The 13,915-nt window shown below is 49.7% G+C and overlaps 1 protein-coding gene across 1 annotated transcript; it reads left to right on the top strand.

The window, feature by feature from the left end:
* Positions 1-11,081: 11,081 nt before the first annotated feature.
* On the top strand, positions 11,082-13,409 carry NPW (neuropeptide W). The gene is made up of 2 exons (XM_075767661.1): positions 11,082-11,542; positions 13,021-13,409. Exons 1-2 carry the CDS (start codon positions 11,144-11,146, stop codon positions 13,054-13,056), a joined length of 435 nt encoding a protein of 144 aa, XP_075623776.1. The 5' UTR covers positions 11,082-11,143; the 3' UTR covers positions 13,057-13,409.
* The last annotated feature ends 506 nt before the right edge of the window (positions 13,410-13,915 follow it).

The following is a 13,915-nucleotide window of genomic DNA, read 5'->3' as shown; positions in this document are numbered from 1 at the left end:
TAGGATCTCCCACCGTTTTTTCTCAGGGATTCCCGCTATATGACCGGTGTGCTGTCACTTTCCTTTCCACGTGTGAAAAATCAGAGCAGATCCCTACCAAACACGGAAGTTCTGCTTCTAGATCGACCCAGAAAGTCTCAGGAAACCCCAAGATCTTGGCAGGAGGCGCTCTTTCTGCCACATCATCGTATGTGTCAGCAGGTGAGCAGCACGTCACTCTGCTTAGCAAACATTCCTGGAGTCCTGTCCCCTGAGTCAAGGGCTGCCATCTGTCCCAGAAATGACAAAATGGCTCAATTTTTTGCGGGTGTCTCCCGTGACCTGCAGAGCTGGTATTAGAGGGTGATGAACGAATGCTTCCAGGACACACCGTGCCTCAGTGAAGCAGGTCAATGGTCACGTTACTCACTGGCTTAATATGATAATCCTTAAAGACAAAATATGTCACATTTTCTAGGAAGGAAAATGGAGACAAACCCCATGAAATTACACATTGAAACATACGGTAAATTCCTAGGATCTCCCTGTGTGCATCATGGCTAGGTGGAAGATTGGGCAAGCAACATCCTTATCATTCCAATCTGCTTTCTTTTCACTGAGTTCCTTGTCATTTGAGTTAAAAGATGCATTTCATTTTCTTTGAGGTGTAAATGATCATTGTAGGGCAAAGGAGCATATAAACCATAGTGAGTTCATTAAAATGTATCATGATGTTATCTAGTCCAACACCAGCATTTAACATCTGCGCCACAAAATAAATTAAGTAATGGGTTTGATAAGTATTTTGGAAAACAGATAAATGAAGTATTTCAATGTTTTGGATCAGTGGCTACAACACGTAATATTTACTTTCTCCTAAAGAGACCCATTTATCATACTTCAAAGTAGAGGAGATAATACATGTCTTTCTGGTAATCAACATTAAAGTGTGTTTGGGTGGGGCTGTTTTAAATGATTAGGAATGACTGAGGATGTTGGCTGTAATTACTTCAGGAAATGGTCGTGTCCCGTCCCTCCCCCCCCGAATTAATGATACTGTTGAAAATGGTTTTGTGTCAAAAATGCATCACACAATTTTGGAGAGCAATTAGCATGAAATGAGATGGAGGCTGCTGACAGTAATGTGCTGTCTTAAGTGTCACTCGTCTGTGAAATTACGCAAGTACCCCAGCACCATGGCCAAGCATAGGATAATAAATATACCTGCATAATTAGGCTTAAAAGTGACATTACTCATCACAAGGAACATGGTGACAAAGTGACTGGGCAGAACCAGAGTTTGTACTTTTCAGATTTCGGGCGCGTGGGTAGGACCTGGCTCGTGGCGCCGCTGCCGAGGTGCTCTGCCGAGAACTTGGTCCTGCACAGTGTGTTCGTACCTGCGTGTTTTCCCCACCGGTAGCGTGTGCGATGGTCCTGGTGGCTCTTTTCCAGGGTGCTGCAGGCAGCATTGCTGGCAACTCATCAGCTGGGGCATTTTCTGCTTCTCAGATGATATTTACTGTAATCAGTGTCTGAAGGGGGAAACCGCTGAAGTTTCGTGTCCCTTCACGGTGCAGCTAAACTTCCATCAGCAGTGACAGCTCATACCGCTCAGATTTCCCACTCTCACTGAGTCCTCGATATTAAACTAGATCCAGGAAGTTTATTTGGAACAAAACCCATGTAAGGTTATCCTTACATGGATATCCAGCCCTGTCCTCTACGTGCAACCATACGACCCAAACCAACCCAGTCCCTGCCAGCTGCTGGCACCAATATTTGCCAATATTCAAACTTTTCTCCAAAGCCTGTTTTCAACTCATCATCATTCCAAAAAATCATCCTGATGATGTATGTGAGTCATGGGTTTAGATTCATTTATTTCACAGTGCAAAGAGGTTTTTGTAATACTCTTTCAATGGATTGAATCATTCTTTGCTGATGACTTAGGGATGCTGTTTTATTTCTCTAGTGATTGCAAATGGAAGCTGGATCTTAGCACTAAGTGTGACCCCAAAACATAAAGAAATACAATCATATATAATTAACTAGGCTCCAGCGTGTATTGTAAATATCTTGGTTGGTACTTAGTTCTATGTGTTGTCAGACAGGAAATATTTTCTTCCCAAGAGAAAGGGTTAATATTGATGCTAGGGATTGTTAATTTCCGTGTTTACTCACTAAATATCACATCATAACATCAGAAGAAAAACTCACTTTTCAATTTAATCAGCAATAAATATACTTTGGAATAACTGATAACTCAGCAGATGAGCACAACAAATCCATTTTACTCAGAAGAGCAACAGATCAAATATTTATAGTTCAGCACTAAAACATTGTCAAAGTGTAGAGCTAAAGGTTATGCCTTAGATTAATTTCATATTCACAGCTTGATGCGGATGCGGTTCATTTGCAGCCAAGATACTTAGTGCATAATAGTGAAATTTGCTTTCATTTGACAAAGTTTCTGTTAAAAGTGATCATTTTCTCAGGGCTTCTTATTTTTTTTAAATAAGTCTCAGACACCCTTATTAGCGGTGGCTTTGCACAGGTACCTCATTTGAAGGCAGGTTCAAATGTACGGCCCCAACCGTCCATAGTCTTTAGAGGCCAGAGTTTATTTTTCTAAGGCTGAAAAATGCATTTTAGGTTGCTATAGGATCAGACACATCGCGCTGCCTTCCTCTGAGACCTCCCTTCCACTGTGTGCAATCAAACTTGATTGTGCTATTTCAGGCTGCGCAGGGCTCGGCAGGGTCGGGGTTTTCACCGTACGAGGTTTTGGAGCAAATACACTGACAGCCCTATCCGTGGGACTGGTAGGAAGTCACTCTGTTATTTTCCTGCATTTAAGAAATATCCCAGTCTGCGATTACTAATCACATTAGTTGTTCCCCTTTTGTTTTAACCAAAACATGTTTTTCTATTGAAAAGTGTGGTTGTAGAGAGGCACGCGCGTACCGTGGTCCTTTGATTTGTCAACAGGCTCAATAGACTCTGCACGATGTGCAACTTCAGATTTGATGAGGGAATTTTCCTCCAAGATCTTTATTTGTGAAAAAACGAAATTTGGCGATGCAAGCTTTTCTGAAAAGAAGCAATTCCTTAAAGAGGGGGAGGATGAACAGGGAGGGGAAGGATCGAAGGATCCTTAAATTCTAAAGCGAGACACATGCTGGGAAGCAGAGTTATATTTTAAGGCATTGATAAACATTAGTCTAGTGATAGAGTTTTCTTTAGGAACGGCTTGTTGGAGGATGAGAGCAGGATAAGTGCAGCTAACAGAAAATATAGTACCTAGACGGGAATTCAAACGAACAGTAGGGGAAAGAAACGGCATTAGGCTTTCAAGGTGAAGTGCCAATGTGCAAATTCCCAGAACAGGATGAGGACCTCAAGAGAGCTCAATTTTCAAACAACATTACGGGAGCTAACGTCAATGGACAGAAGCGAAGCAGCGAAGCAGCAAGAGCTCCCTCGCTGCTCCTGCCCCAGTTTTTGTACGGAGGAGGAGAGCTCGTGCTGCAGCACCGCAGAGGGGACGGGGTGGCCGGAACGGGGCGGCCGGAACGGGGCTGTGCCCAGTGCTCTGCGCAAGGTGGGAGCGTCTGCGGAGCCGAGCTGTGACCAAACCTTAACCACGCTTAATCCAACCTGGCCTGGTGTCAGATTTGGCAAACGCCAAGTTCTGCCTGGTGATCTAGGCGTGCTTTTCAAATGCAGAGATACGTTTTCATCCCCACTTTTATATTCAGCAATGCTAAGCCTCAGAAAGTTGGAGAGGTCAGATAGCAAATAACCAATAACTTTGGGATTGCAGCTCAGAGCTCCTGACTCCCCATTTGGTGCCCTGCCAGACTGACCACTCAGCTGTGAATAATTTGATTTTTTTTGTCTGCTGCTAGTTTTTCTGGGGGGAGTGTGTCAATCTCACACCTACAGGGACTGCATAAACGGCAGCAAGAATTGCATGCAGTCTGCGTGGGACATTGGGCTACTTGTTGTAGTGTTGTGCTTCTTGCAACACAGTTGTAGCGTATTTATTTCTAGTTGTAGCGCTGGTCCAGGACTAGGGCCTCCTTTTTGGTATCTCAGCAGGTTTTACAAATCTTAATCTGGCAAAGTGTTCATGCCAAGGAAAACATACTCCACCTGTACAGATTTGCTTGAAGACAAATTTTCTTCTCATCTACATGCCTTAGAAACCTCTACTCCAATTATCTTACTACGCATATAATTGTGTCTACAATATAGCCTCACCTAATTAAATTTCAAAAAAAATAGGAAAGCACTTCAGGGTTGTGTGGGATTTGGTTAAGAGATCTCAGAGCTGCCAAAGAAAAGATTCATCTCACACCTCTTCCTCCTTACAGTAAACATGCTTCAAATTGGAGCCAAATATACTCTGTACTTAACACATCAGGGTATTAGCTCGCTTTCGTTATTGTAAATTACTTCCAGGAGAAAGACTGAATCATGGACTGGAGGGGGCTGAGAAATCTGCTTGCATTAGAGACAACCGTTTGATGGCATCTTACTTCACTCTGCTCTTCTACGTGCGTTTCAGATTTTTGTCTGGGCTGCTTACTTGCTGCTTGTCTAAGGCAATGCTGTCATGCCACATCTTTGTGATTTTTTCATCATGATTCTTTGGTGGTGCTATGTCATGTCCAAACCACTCTATGATGACATTGCTTCAGCCCTTGAGATGTTTTGAGACTCACTTAATATTCTGCCAACCGCAGCTCTTGGAGGCAAAATAGGCAAAATACAGGTCTGGATGGATGGGCAATGCGATGGTTTCTGACAGTTCATCCTTTCACCCAAGTGGCCCCATCAGAGTCAGGTTCAAAAACTGATGAGTCACGTAAGAAGTGTGGGATCATGCCTGTAGCTTGTAAGATGATTAACTACTTCATTAAGCTTGGGTGGGTGAGGACAGATAGTGGGATGTGGGGGGGCTGCACAGAGGACCTGGGTCTGTACCTCGGTTCAGTTTTGGTCTCCAGTCAGTGATTCAGTTATACCCATCTCCGTACCTCAGTTTTAAGCAGGAGTAATTCCACTGACTCAGCTGGGTGCGATGGGGCTTAATTATTGTCTGTAAAGGGCTTTGAAATCCTAAATGATCGATGCCTCGAGAGTGTGCGTGATTAGTAAGCTGGATGCGGCGTTGTGAACTCAGCTACAGAATTTGAGCAAACAAACAAGTTCATTTGGCTTGGAGCAGCCAGCTCCATGAAACTATGCAAAAGTATTGCGAGTCTGTGGGCTTTTTTTTTTTAACTTAGTGCTAATGGATCCATTGTTTCATGTAAAGGTTTCTACCTCTCTTGTTATATCGTGTGTGACATTTACAGTACTCTTTGTTCCATTAGCGAAGTAATTTGAGATAGTTTATTATCCTTTGGAGACTTTACTGCTTGCTGTTTAACTTCCATGTGACTGGACCCTGGAAAAAAATCTCTTAAAATAGTACACGAGTCTAAAAATAATGAGGAATTAGTCGTTTCACAAGAGTAAAATAATTAATTTAGTGCACTTTAATGAGAAGATCTGCAACATTAGGAAATGCCACTTATTGTTTCCTCTTCAGAGCCACCAAAAAATGCAGCAGCTTTATCGTGGAGTCAAGGTGCATCTTGCCTCACAGTTTGAAATCGTAATTTGTTTGTATCAGCTACAGTTCCTTTATTTCAGAGGAACAAAGAAATAGCATTTAATCAGCATGTTCTGAATCACTGGTGAAAGGAATCGCTCCGTAATCTGAATTTATTACACGAGGACACACTCTAGATGCAAGAAAATGGCAAAGGTTGTTATTCCTGGGACTCTCTGCCTGGGGTGCTGTCACTGCAGTACCCGAGGGACCGAGCCTGCCCGGGTCCCACTCACGAAGTGGCTCATCCACCCTCCTTAGCAAAACACACTCGTTCTGATTCACCAGGAAAGCTCAGCGGTGGGTTGGGTGTTGGAAAGCATCAGGGGTTGCTGAGCCACATGTGTGGGAATATTTTTTTTTTTTTCTTGCCATTAAGACTTCACTCACTCCTGGGTTGAAGTAATGCAAGAGGCAGCAGGGATGTGAATCTGGGAAAGTGGGTGAAGGGTGAACTGCAGAAATTTGGCATGCAGGCAGAGATGGAGCGGCGAGGACCCAGTCGACTGACCTCTTGGGTGGCCAGGCAGGATATTTCTCACATTTTCAGATGGGGTCTTCAGTACCAGGTCACTCAGATGCTGAGCTTCGAACCTGATCTGAAAGCCAACTGCCTGCAGCAGCCCCGGGCTTTGCACTAGCTCAGGATGAGCGTGGCGCTGCTCAGTAGGGGTTGGGCAGCAAAACCTGACCCTACTGCAACCTCTGACTTCAGCCCCTTTGCCAGTTTGGTGCCTCCAGCTGATTTCATGGTGGTGAAGCCTCTTTTGCCTTTTGGCTGTTTCGTACCCATCTCTCCGAGGCAAACCTGCACCCTGCACGGGAAGGCAGAGCCAGGCAGAGTCTCCAGGTGAAGGACCTCAGGGCGGGAGGCTCCGTCACTTCGCCAGATCTGCCATTCGCTTGTGTGATCTTTGGCAACTCACCTGAACTCTCTGGGCCTCAGTTTCCCAACCTGAAAACCAGGATGATCACAATTAACAAAGGTGGTGGGAGTTTGCAGAGTGGAGGAGGAGGCAGGCTCTGTACTAAAGCGCATGAGGCTCCTCATCCGAAATGATGTTGCCTCCATCCTCTCATCGTACTCCCACAGGGAGATGCTGTAGAGCCCAAATGGCCGAAAAGTGTCATGTATAGAATGAGCATTAAAGACCAAGCGTGCCAGAGACCCCATCACAGGGCTGGCCTCTTCAATTGCTTTGTTTTCATGCTCGGCTGAGTCGCTAACCTTCCAATAAACACCAGAGTCATTATAATAAAAATGTGGAAAATGCTATCATTAAACCACACTGGTTTATTTTTCAAGTGCCTCTTTCTGGGACATCAAATTCATTTAGATCATTCTCAAAAGCCACAAATCCTGAATGGGTGCAGTAATGTGTGTGGTGGGAGGCGAGAGCACAACAGGCATTAAATCAGGTAGAGAGTCAGGGCTCAGACAAGAGAGCTCGGCTGGGTTTATTGCAGGGGTTTAAGACGTGATGCCTCCAGCTGCTCGCCCCCCTCGCCCCCTGGCCGTGCAGTTTTTCAGACTAAAACCCTAGTTCATGCTCTGGTATCTCAGCTTAGAGCTGGGGTGGAGATGGCTGGTCCAGCAAAGAAGAGGGAAGTGTATCCTGGAGAGCCCAAGCATCCAGGGGGATGGGGAGCTGCCTCCTCAGCACCCAGGAGCCAGAACCCTTCCATCAGTGGAGTCTTCCTCTTACAAAAGGATTAATTTTGTTCTAAAATAAAAGAAAAAGACCTTAAGTCTTTTCAGCAGCAGAGCCATGTGGTTAGATCCCATTGCCCTTCACCTTGATAAATGTGAATAATGTCATTAAGAGTTTGTCTGAGCACTGGGGTAGCCGAGCAGAGTCTCAGGTCAGTGTCCGTGTAGTTGGTAAATGTGATGCTGGAGCTGATAATTTTGTTTATTAAATGAAAACATAAAAGTGGGGTTTTCAAAAGGGCTTGAGATCAGCTGGACTCAGCTCAGGTGAACCCAAGCACCTGCATTTTATAGAAGTGACCTGAAAAAATGAAATTTTAATCTCATGGGAGTCTGTAAAAAACTTTCACAGGAACCAGAATTTGTTCAAAAGCTTTTTATCTACCAAGAAGAACTCGGATTTTGTTTCTTTGGGGAAGTTCCTGGCCCAGAGACCACCTCAGAGCAGCATGGTGTAATGTGTCTGCTGTTGCGCTTAGGTAGTTACGGTGTTTGTGGGAGCATGAGCTTCTGCGAGGGGAATAGGATCCTAAAATGATATTTTTGTTACTTTGAACAGAAATAGAAGGCAAATTGCTTGTCACCTGTTTCATTCGAACGATATTTAAAAATGCTTGGCAGAGGAAACGTGCACTCTGCTCGGGATCCGGAGCCTGACTGTATCAGCCTGAAGGATCTCAGAGTGCCTTGCAGACACAACAGGCTGAAAGCAAGAATCATTCAATGCACTGGGAGGAAAGAGTTCAGTTCAGTTCTCAGAGAGTTGTTCAGCGTGACAAGTTAGTCAAGTTATGCCAAAAATACACGTAAAAGACACTTCAGGCAGATCGCTAGGAATGAGAAAATTTCCCACTCCTGGGTGGGGAGGTTGAGCCCACGTTGCCGCAGTGAAATGTAAGCTGCCAAACTGCCGGTTTGCTTGGCAAAGGGGGCAGAGGTGGGAACAGGGCTCTGCCTTCTCCAGACCCAAGCATCAGGTTGTTCAGAATTGATCCAGCTCTCGGGGGGAGAAGGAAGTATAATGGCTTTTTATTGAGTGAAATAAACCCGGCAGTGCCTGTCCTCTCGTGACCTGGGGTTTGGTGACCAGGGAGGGATGCGCTGTGATTGACTCTGTGCTGTACCCATGCCATTCATTAATGGTTCTATTAAGACATGAAAGTGGTGAGGCCATTCATAAGGTTCAGAGCACTCAAAGGGTGACAAAAATAGCCCACCCATCAATGAGCTACTTGGTGGGAGATGGGAGCTCGGCTTCGTCCTTACCGTAAGCCTGGAGCTTCCAAGAAATTGGGCCATGGGTGAGTTGGACTCTCTGGGTCCGGTTCATTAACAGAAACGAGTCATGCTCTGCACACTCGTAATTTCCAGCACTCCACTTGGGAAAAGGCCAGAATCCCCTTCTTACCCATTAAGAATTTCACTCGCTCCCAGCTTTCCCAGAAGAGGAAAATCGTGAGGCTCTTGCACCAACCATCTTACATCTCCCCGTGTCTTATTGCTGCTCTGCGCCTTCCTTTTCTCCCTCCTCCCTCCTGCCCCCAGCCCAGTTCTCTCTGGTCCCTGCCTGGTCCCTGCCTGGTCCCTGCCTGGCCAAGGGGCTGGTTCCTGCGGGAGGAGGTTGTTGCTTGGCCGAGATGAGCAGAACCTGCTCCCACACACTGAGGGGTCCCCAGCATGGGTCTGTGTCCCGCTTGAACGTGCAAACGTGTCCCCATGCCTGAGCAGAGGGTCACAAAATGCCAACGTGTGCAAGCTGGGCTGACAGAGAAAGCTTCGCTGCTGGGAACTTGTGTTTGCTGGGTGCGAGAAGATGGGGCTGGCTGGATGCTGGTAAAGAGATGGGGAGCCTGACAGTGGGAAGTACGCTGGCCAGATTCCTTGGGAGCATGTTAAAATAATATCAGCAAGGAGAAATGGGCACACAGGAGCATGCAAGACGCTGAGAATAAAATTAATCGAGTTACTGTGTAGCCTGGAAAAAAGAAATTATTTAGTCATAGTTCAGTGTATAAAGCCAAGAACTTGGCTAATAAACAAGAGGAACTGGAATTGCTCCCTGATGAGCATAAATTTGACCTGCTTGGTTTTATTAAGGAATCTGGGGGAAAAAGTCATCTGACTGGAATGGCAAATTCATGGTAATATCCTATGCGAGAAGAACTGAGTTGCAGAAGAGGAGGGGAAGCAGCCTGACAAATCCACTGCAAATGGTCTTGAGCACTTTGCTGCAGGAGAAAGTGCAAAGCGGCTGCTCGCCTCTGTCCACTGCAGGCTCCCGAATCACAGGAGGGAGCAGAATGACCAGCTCCTTGCATCCCTCCAAAATATCCACCGGAAAAACCTTATGTGGTCACAAGATTCCAATCCAGGCAACATAAAGTGGCTCCCAGCACGAGGCAGCAGGGATGGTGCACTGAACCCCAAACTCTCCTGTTTGTTAAGAAGTGGCACGAGAGGAGTGTTCGAAGAGGCTGGAAATACCAGGTCCTGTAGTTTCTCTGGATTATGAAGGCAGTAGGCTTCAGTGAGAGGAAGACAAGTTGGCAGGTGTCCCATGGGAATCAGGTATTCGTCTCCTGGGTCATCTTTTTTTTCCTAAAGAAGAGATGGAAGAAGGCAGGCAGTGGTCATTTTTAACTGTGATGGAAAAGTGACCAAGAGCAGGGAGAGATCCTGGGGGTAGCATTTGTGCAGGTGTGAGCTGTGCACGAGCACAGCAGCCATCTAAGCCCCCTGCACGGGTTCAGTGTCTCATCTCATCATTTTGCACCTCTTAAGCAGTTGTGACTTTGCCCTGCACCAAGGCGAGTTCATGGGCACTAGGACCCCTGAACCACAGGTGGGTTATTCCTTTGAGCTGAGCAAGATGGGAGTGAAATCTGGGTCTCACCACTTTGTGGGCACTACGAAGGACGGCCATGCTCCCTGGGACACGTGTGGGCCCTCTGCTCCCCTCCAGCAGCAGCTCTGTCTCTGCACCAAGGCAGGTAACCAAAGCAGGGCTTCAGTCCGCATTGCCCGCCTGTCTGGTACCCTACTTGGGATGAATTTTGCTGAAAATCGTTGCAATTTGTTCTTACTTACAGTTCCTCCAGACTGTGTTCCTGTGTCTTGCAGTTGGTCCCGGTCTAGGCAGCAAGGCTGGGGGTCATATCTAAAGGGGAGGGAGGGGTGCAAGTCCTCTCTGGAGGTCCTCACTTGCAGTCAGTTTATAACATCTCTTTCTCCAGCAGGAAATTCTGCTGCTGTCGAGCAGGTCCTGAGGATGCTGGGCTGCGAGGCGGTTTGTGGGGATGCTCAATGCTGTGAGGGGATGCTTAGGGTGGTGGGGAGGATGCTCGGGGCTGCAGGGAAGATGCTTAAGGCCATGGAGTAGATACTCGGGGCTGCAAAGAGGACCACGGGGAGGTTGCTTGGGCCATGAGGAGGATGCTTAGGGTTGCAAGGAGGATGCTCAAGGATGCTCGGGGTGCTCAGGGCTGCAGGGGGGATGCTCAAGGATGGGAGGGATGCTCGCGGCCATGGGGAGGATGCCGGCGTCCCGGGGGGAGGTTGCAGAGGGAGGGCGGGGGGCCGCTGGGGGCGGCGGGGAGGAGGTGCGGGGAGCCGGGGCTGGTAGCGGGGCGGCCGGGGGCTGCCGGGGCGGAGCCGCGGGGTGCCCCTCCCGACGGCGGTATAAACCGGCGGGGCGCGGGCGCGGGGCAGCCTTCGCTGGGGCGCCCGGTGCCGGGGTGCACCCTTGCCCGCACCCTTGCCCGCAGCCTGCCCGCCCGGAGCCCGGCGCGATGGCGAGGGGGCAGCTGTCGGGGGGTGCCTGGGGGGCCCTGGTGCTGCTGGGGCTTATGCTGCCGGCGGCGCCGGCGGGCGCCTGGTACAAGCACGTCGCCAGCCCCCGGTACCACACGGTGGGGCGCGCCTCGGGGCTGCTCATGGGCGTCCGCCGATCCCCCTACCTCTGGCGCCGGGAGCTGCCGGCCGAGACCCCGCGCCGCCCCGGGGGAGCCGCACCCGCCGCCGCCCCGCCGCCCCCGGGCCGCCCCGCCGGGGAGACCCCGCCGCCCGCCCCGCAGCCACCGCCGCTCGGCCCCGGCCGCCTCCTGCAGCGCCTGCTCCGGCGGGGCTGGGGCTGGGGCGGCCCCCGCCCGGCCCCCGCCCGGCCTCCGCCCGATCCCCGCGGAGCTCAGGTAACCCCGGTCCGTGGCCGCGCCGGGGCCCCGACGGGGCGGGCGGGGGGGGGGGGGGCGGTGAAGCCTGGCGGTGTCACCGGGGGTGTCGCTGGGGCCGGGGGGACAGATCTCTCCGCAGCATCTCTCCCGGGATGCTTTGAGGGGTGCTACCCGTGCCTGGGGTGCAGCAGTCTTGCCGAGGTCTTTCTGCGGCACCCTGGGGTGCTGCGGGGGGGTTCACCAGCTAACTGGGGTGCACGGAGCCTTGCAGGGGTTTCACCAGGTAACTGGGGTGCACAAAGCCTTGCTGCGGTCTCCCATCCTGCAGGCACCGAGGTTTCAGGGTGCCCCAAGCAGAGAGCTGGGCTGCCCCATGGCATGACCCAGATGTGGGGACCTGCCTCCCGACACCCACGCCGCCTTCTGCACCCCAGTCCCGGCTGGGCTGGGAGGGCATGGGGGAGCGAGGGGAGCCCTGACCCTGCGGGACAGCCCGGGTCTTGGGGGTTTACTGCCCCAACATCGCTGCATGAGTGCGACTGCATGAGTTGAGTCTCTGCCACATTTTTAAACTTGAACCACAAGGTCTGTTGCACCCAGCAAAGCGGGATGGGAGGAGGGGGCTGTCTTTCCCCCTCCGCATGGGATGTGTTTGGAGGAGCTGCACTCTGACTCTAGGGCAGAAAAAGGAGCCAGATGATTTCTGTGCCCCCCGTCTGGTGCATCTCAAACCTGCACCCTGCAGAACCCAGCTGCCAGTGCTGGGAGGGGTGTCCGCGGGGTCGGCAGGCCGGCGATGCCGAGGCGCTCCCGGCATGGCCCCTCTGCAGGACCCCTCTCCCTGCCCGCTCAGGGCTCAGCCAAGCTGCGTGGGACTGGCTTGGGGCTGGTTCCAGACATTAAATATCTTTACTGTTATATAGAGCTGAAGCCAACATCCAGCTGAAATCCACGGAGGCTTTTAGCTGTTGGATCAGCCCCTGAAACACGTAGCTGTATTCCTTCCCCCCCTTTCCTTTTGTTTTGGAGGAAATCTGGGATTAGTATCTTTTTGGGAAAGCCCATACAGGTCAGCTCAGCCCTGCGCTACGTCTGGGCTGCCCTGTTACCTCCCACAGCCTGGCTGTGAGCGGGCTGAGCAGTTCCAGGTACCGTGGTTGGGGCTCTGGAGCTGCGGATGTGTGTACATCCCTCTGATTTCACAACAAAATTTCCACGGGAGCCTCGCAGGCGGGTCCAAGCCTGATATTTGGGTATCTGCACGGGGTCTGATCTGCCTGCACAGTGGCATAAAGGGACCCCACAGTCACCACGGGTCAGAGCTGAGCCCACGGAGGGGAATATTTCGTGAATATCTCAAATGCAGTGGTGGTTTAAGTGCTGTACAGAGGGGAAATGCGGTCCCACGTGAGGAGGGAGGTGGTGGCAGGGCTTGGGTGTGCAGCCGGACGCTCAGGTGAGGCTCTGAAATAACCCGGCCCCTCGTCTCCTTTCAGCTTCTCCCGCTTGAAGACGTGGCTCTGATCCGCTGAAGGAGATGCTCCAAGCGCCAGAGGAGCATTGACTGCCCGAGGTGGGAACCGTTCACCCTAGCTGGCGAGGAAGAGTCTCATCGGCGGATCTCCTGGTACTCTGACCTCTCTGAAACCATATAGACAATTGCATTCCAAAAAACCTGATTTTTTGTGGCCGCTGTCCGGATGCAGTGGTAAATTCATCTTGTTTTCAGGTCAACCTAGTGCTATAAACTTGGGGAGAAATAAACAGGGAAGATATTTATTTTTGTTTATTTTTTTTAGATTTCTGTACTAGCTTGTTTGCAATATGATACAAACATGTACTGTTTGCTTCCTAGGAACCTGCCCTCATTAAAATGAGAATTGATCAAAGGAAGCTTTGGCTTCATTGTGCTGTTGTAGTTTGTTGTTTTGTTTTGTTTTAAAAAAATAAAGCAAAACCTGGTACAGCCCTGCACCAGGCAGGCACTTCGGCAGTCTGGTCACTCCCAGATTTTTCTGACATGATTTAACTTCTTGACACAGTTTCTTCTGCAGCTTTACAGTAAATCTCTTTTACGGCCCGTCAGGGAGTTACTGCCAGGCTAAGTGTCAATTAAGATGACAAAGTTAGAAATCTTTCCTGGACTGGGGTGAACAAAAGCTCTGTGAGTCCTCACTGCTCTAGTTGTTTATTTGCCTGCTTAGAGCTTAATTTTATATATGTCTCTGCTAATGAAAATAAATGTTATTGCCTATTAAAACAGGGAGAAGCCTTGGGGCCAGGCAGGAGCACAGGGTGAAGGTGTGCTGGGGTGGGTGGGATCTGGGCTCTAGAGAAAACTGAGATTTGGGGGGCTGAGTCTGGCTCCTGTGAATTGCTGAGCTCTCGCCT

Source organism: Balearica regulorum, chromosome 15, assembly GCF_011004875.1.
Source record: "Balearica regulorum gibbericeps isolate bBalReg1 chromosome 15, bBalReg1.pri, whole genome shotgun sequence".
NCBI classification, from domain to species: domain Eukaryota; kingdom Metazoa; phylum Chordata; class Aves; order Gruiformes; family Gruidae; genus Balearica; species Balearica regulorum.
Note: the sequence above shows the minus strand (reverse complement) of the source record. Positions and strands in the feature narration are given on the sequence as shown.

Coding starts and splice junctions, on each gene's coding strand:
- NPW (XM_075767661.1), top strand. CDS start 11,144: ATGGCGAGGGGGCAGCTGTCGGGGGGTGCCTGGGGGGCCCTGGTGCTG. Junction 11,543..13,020: donor CCGATCCCCGCGGAGCTCAG/GTAACCCCGGTC, acceptor GTCTCCTTTCAG/CTTCTCCCGCTTGAAGACGT.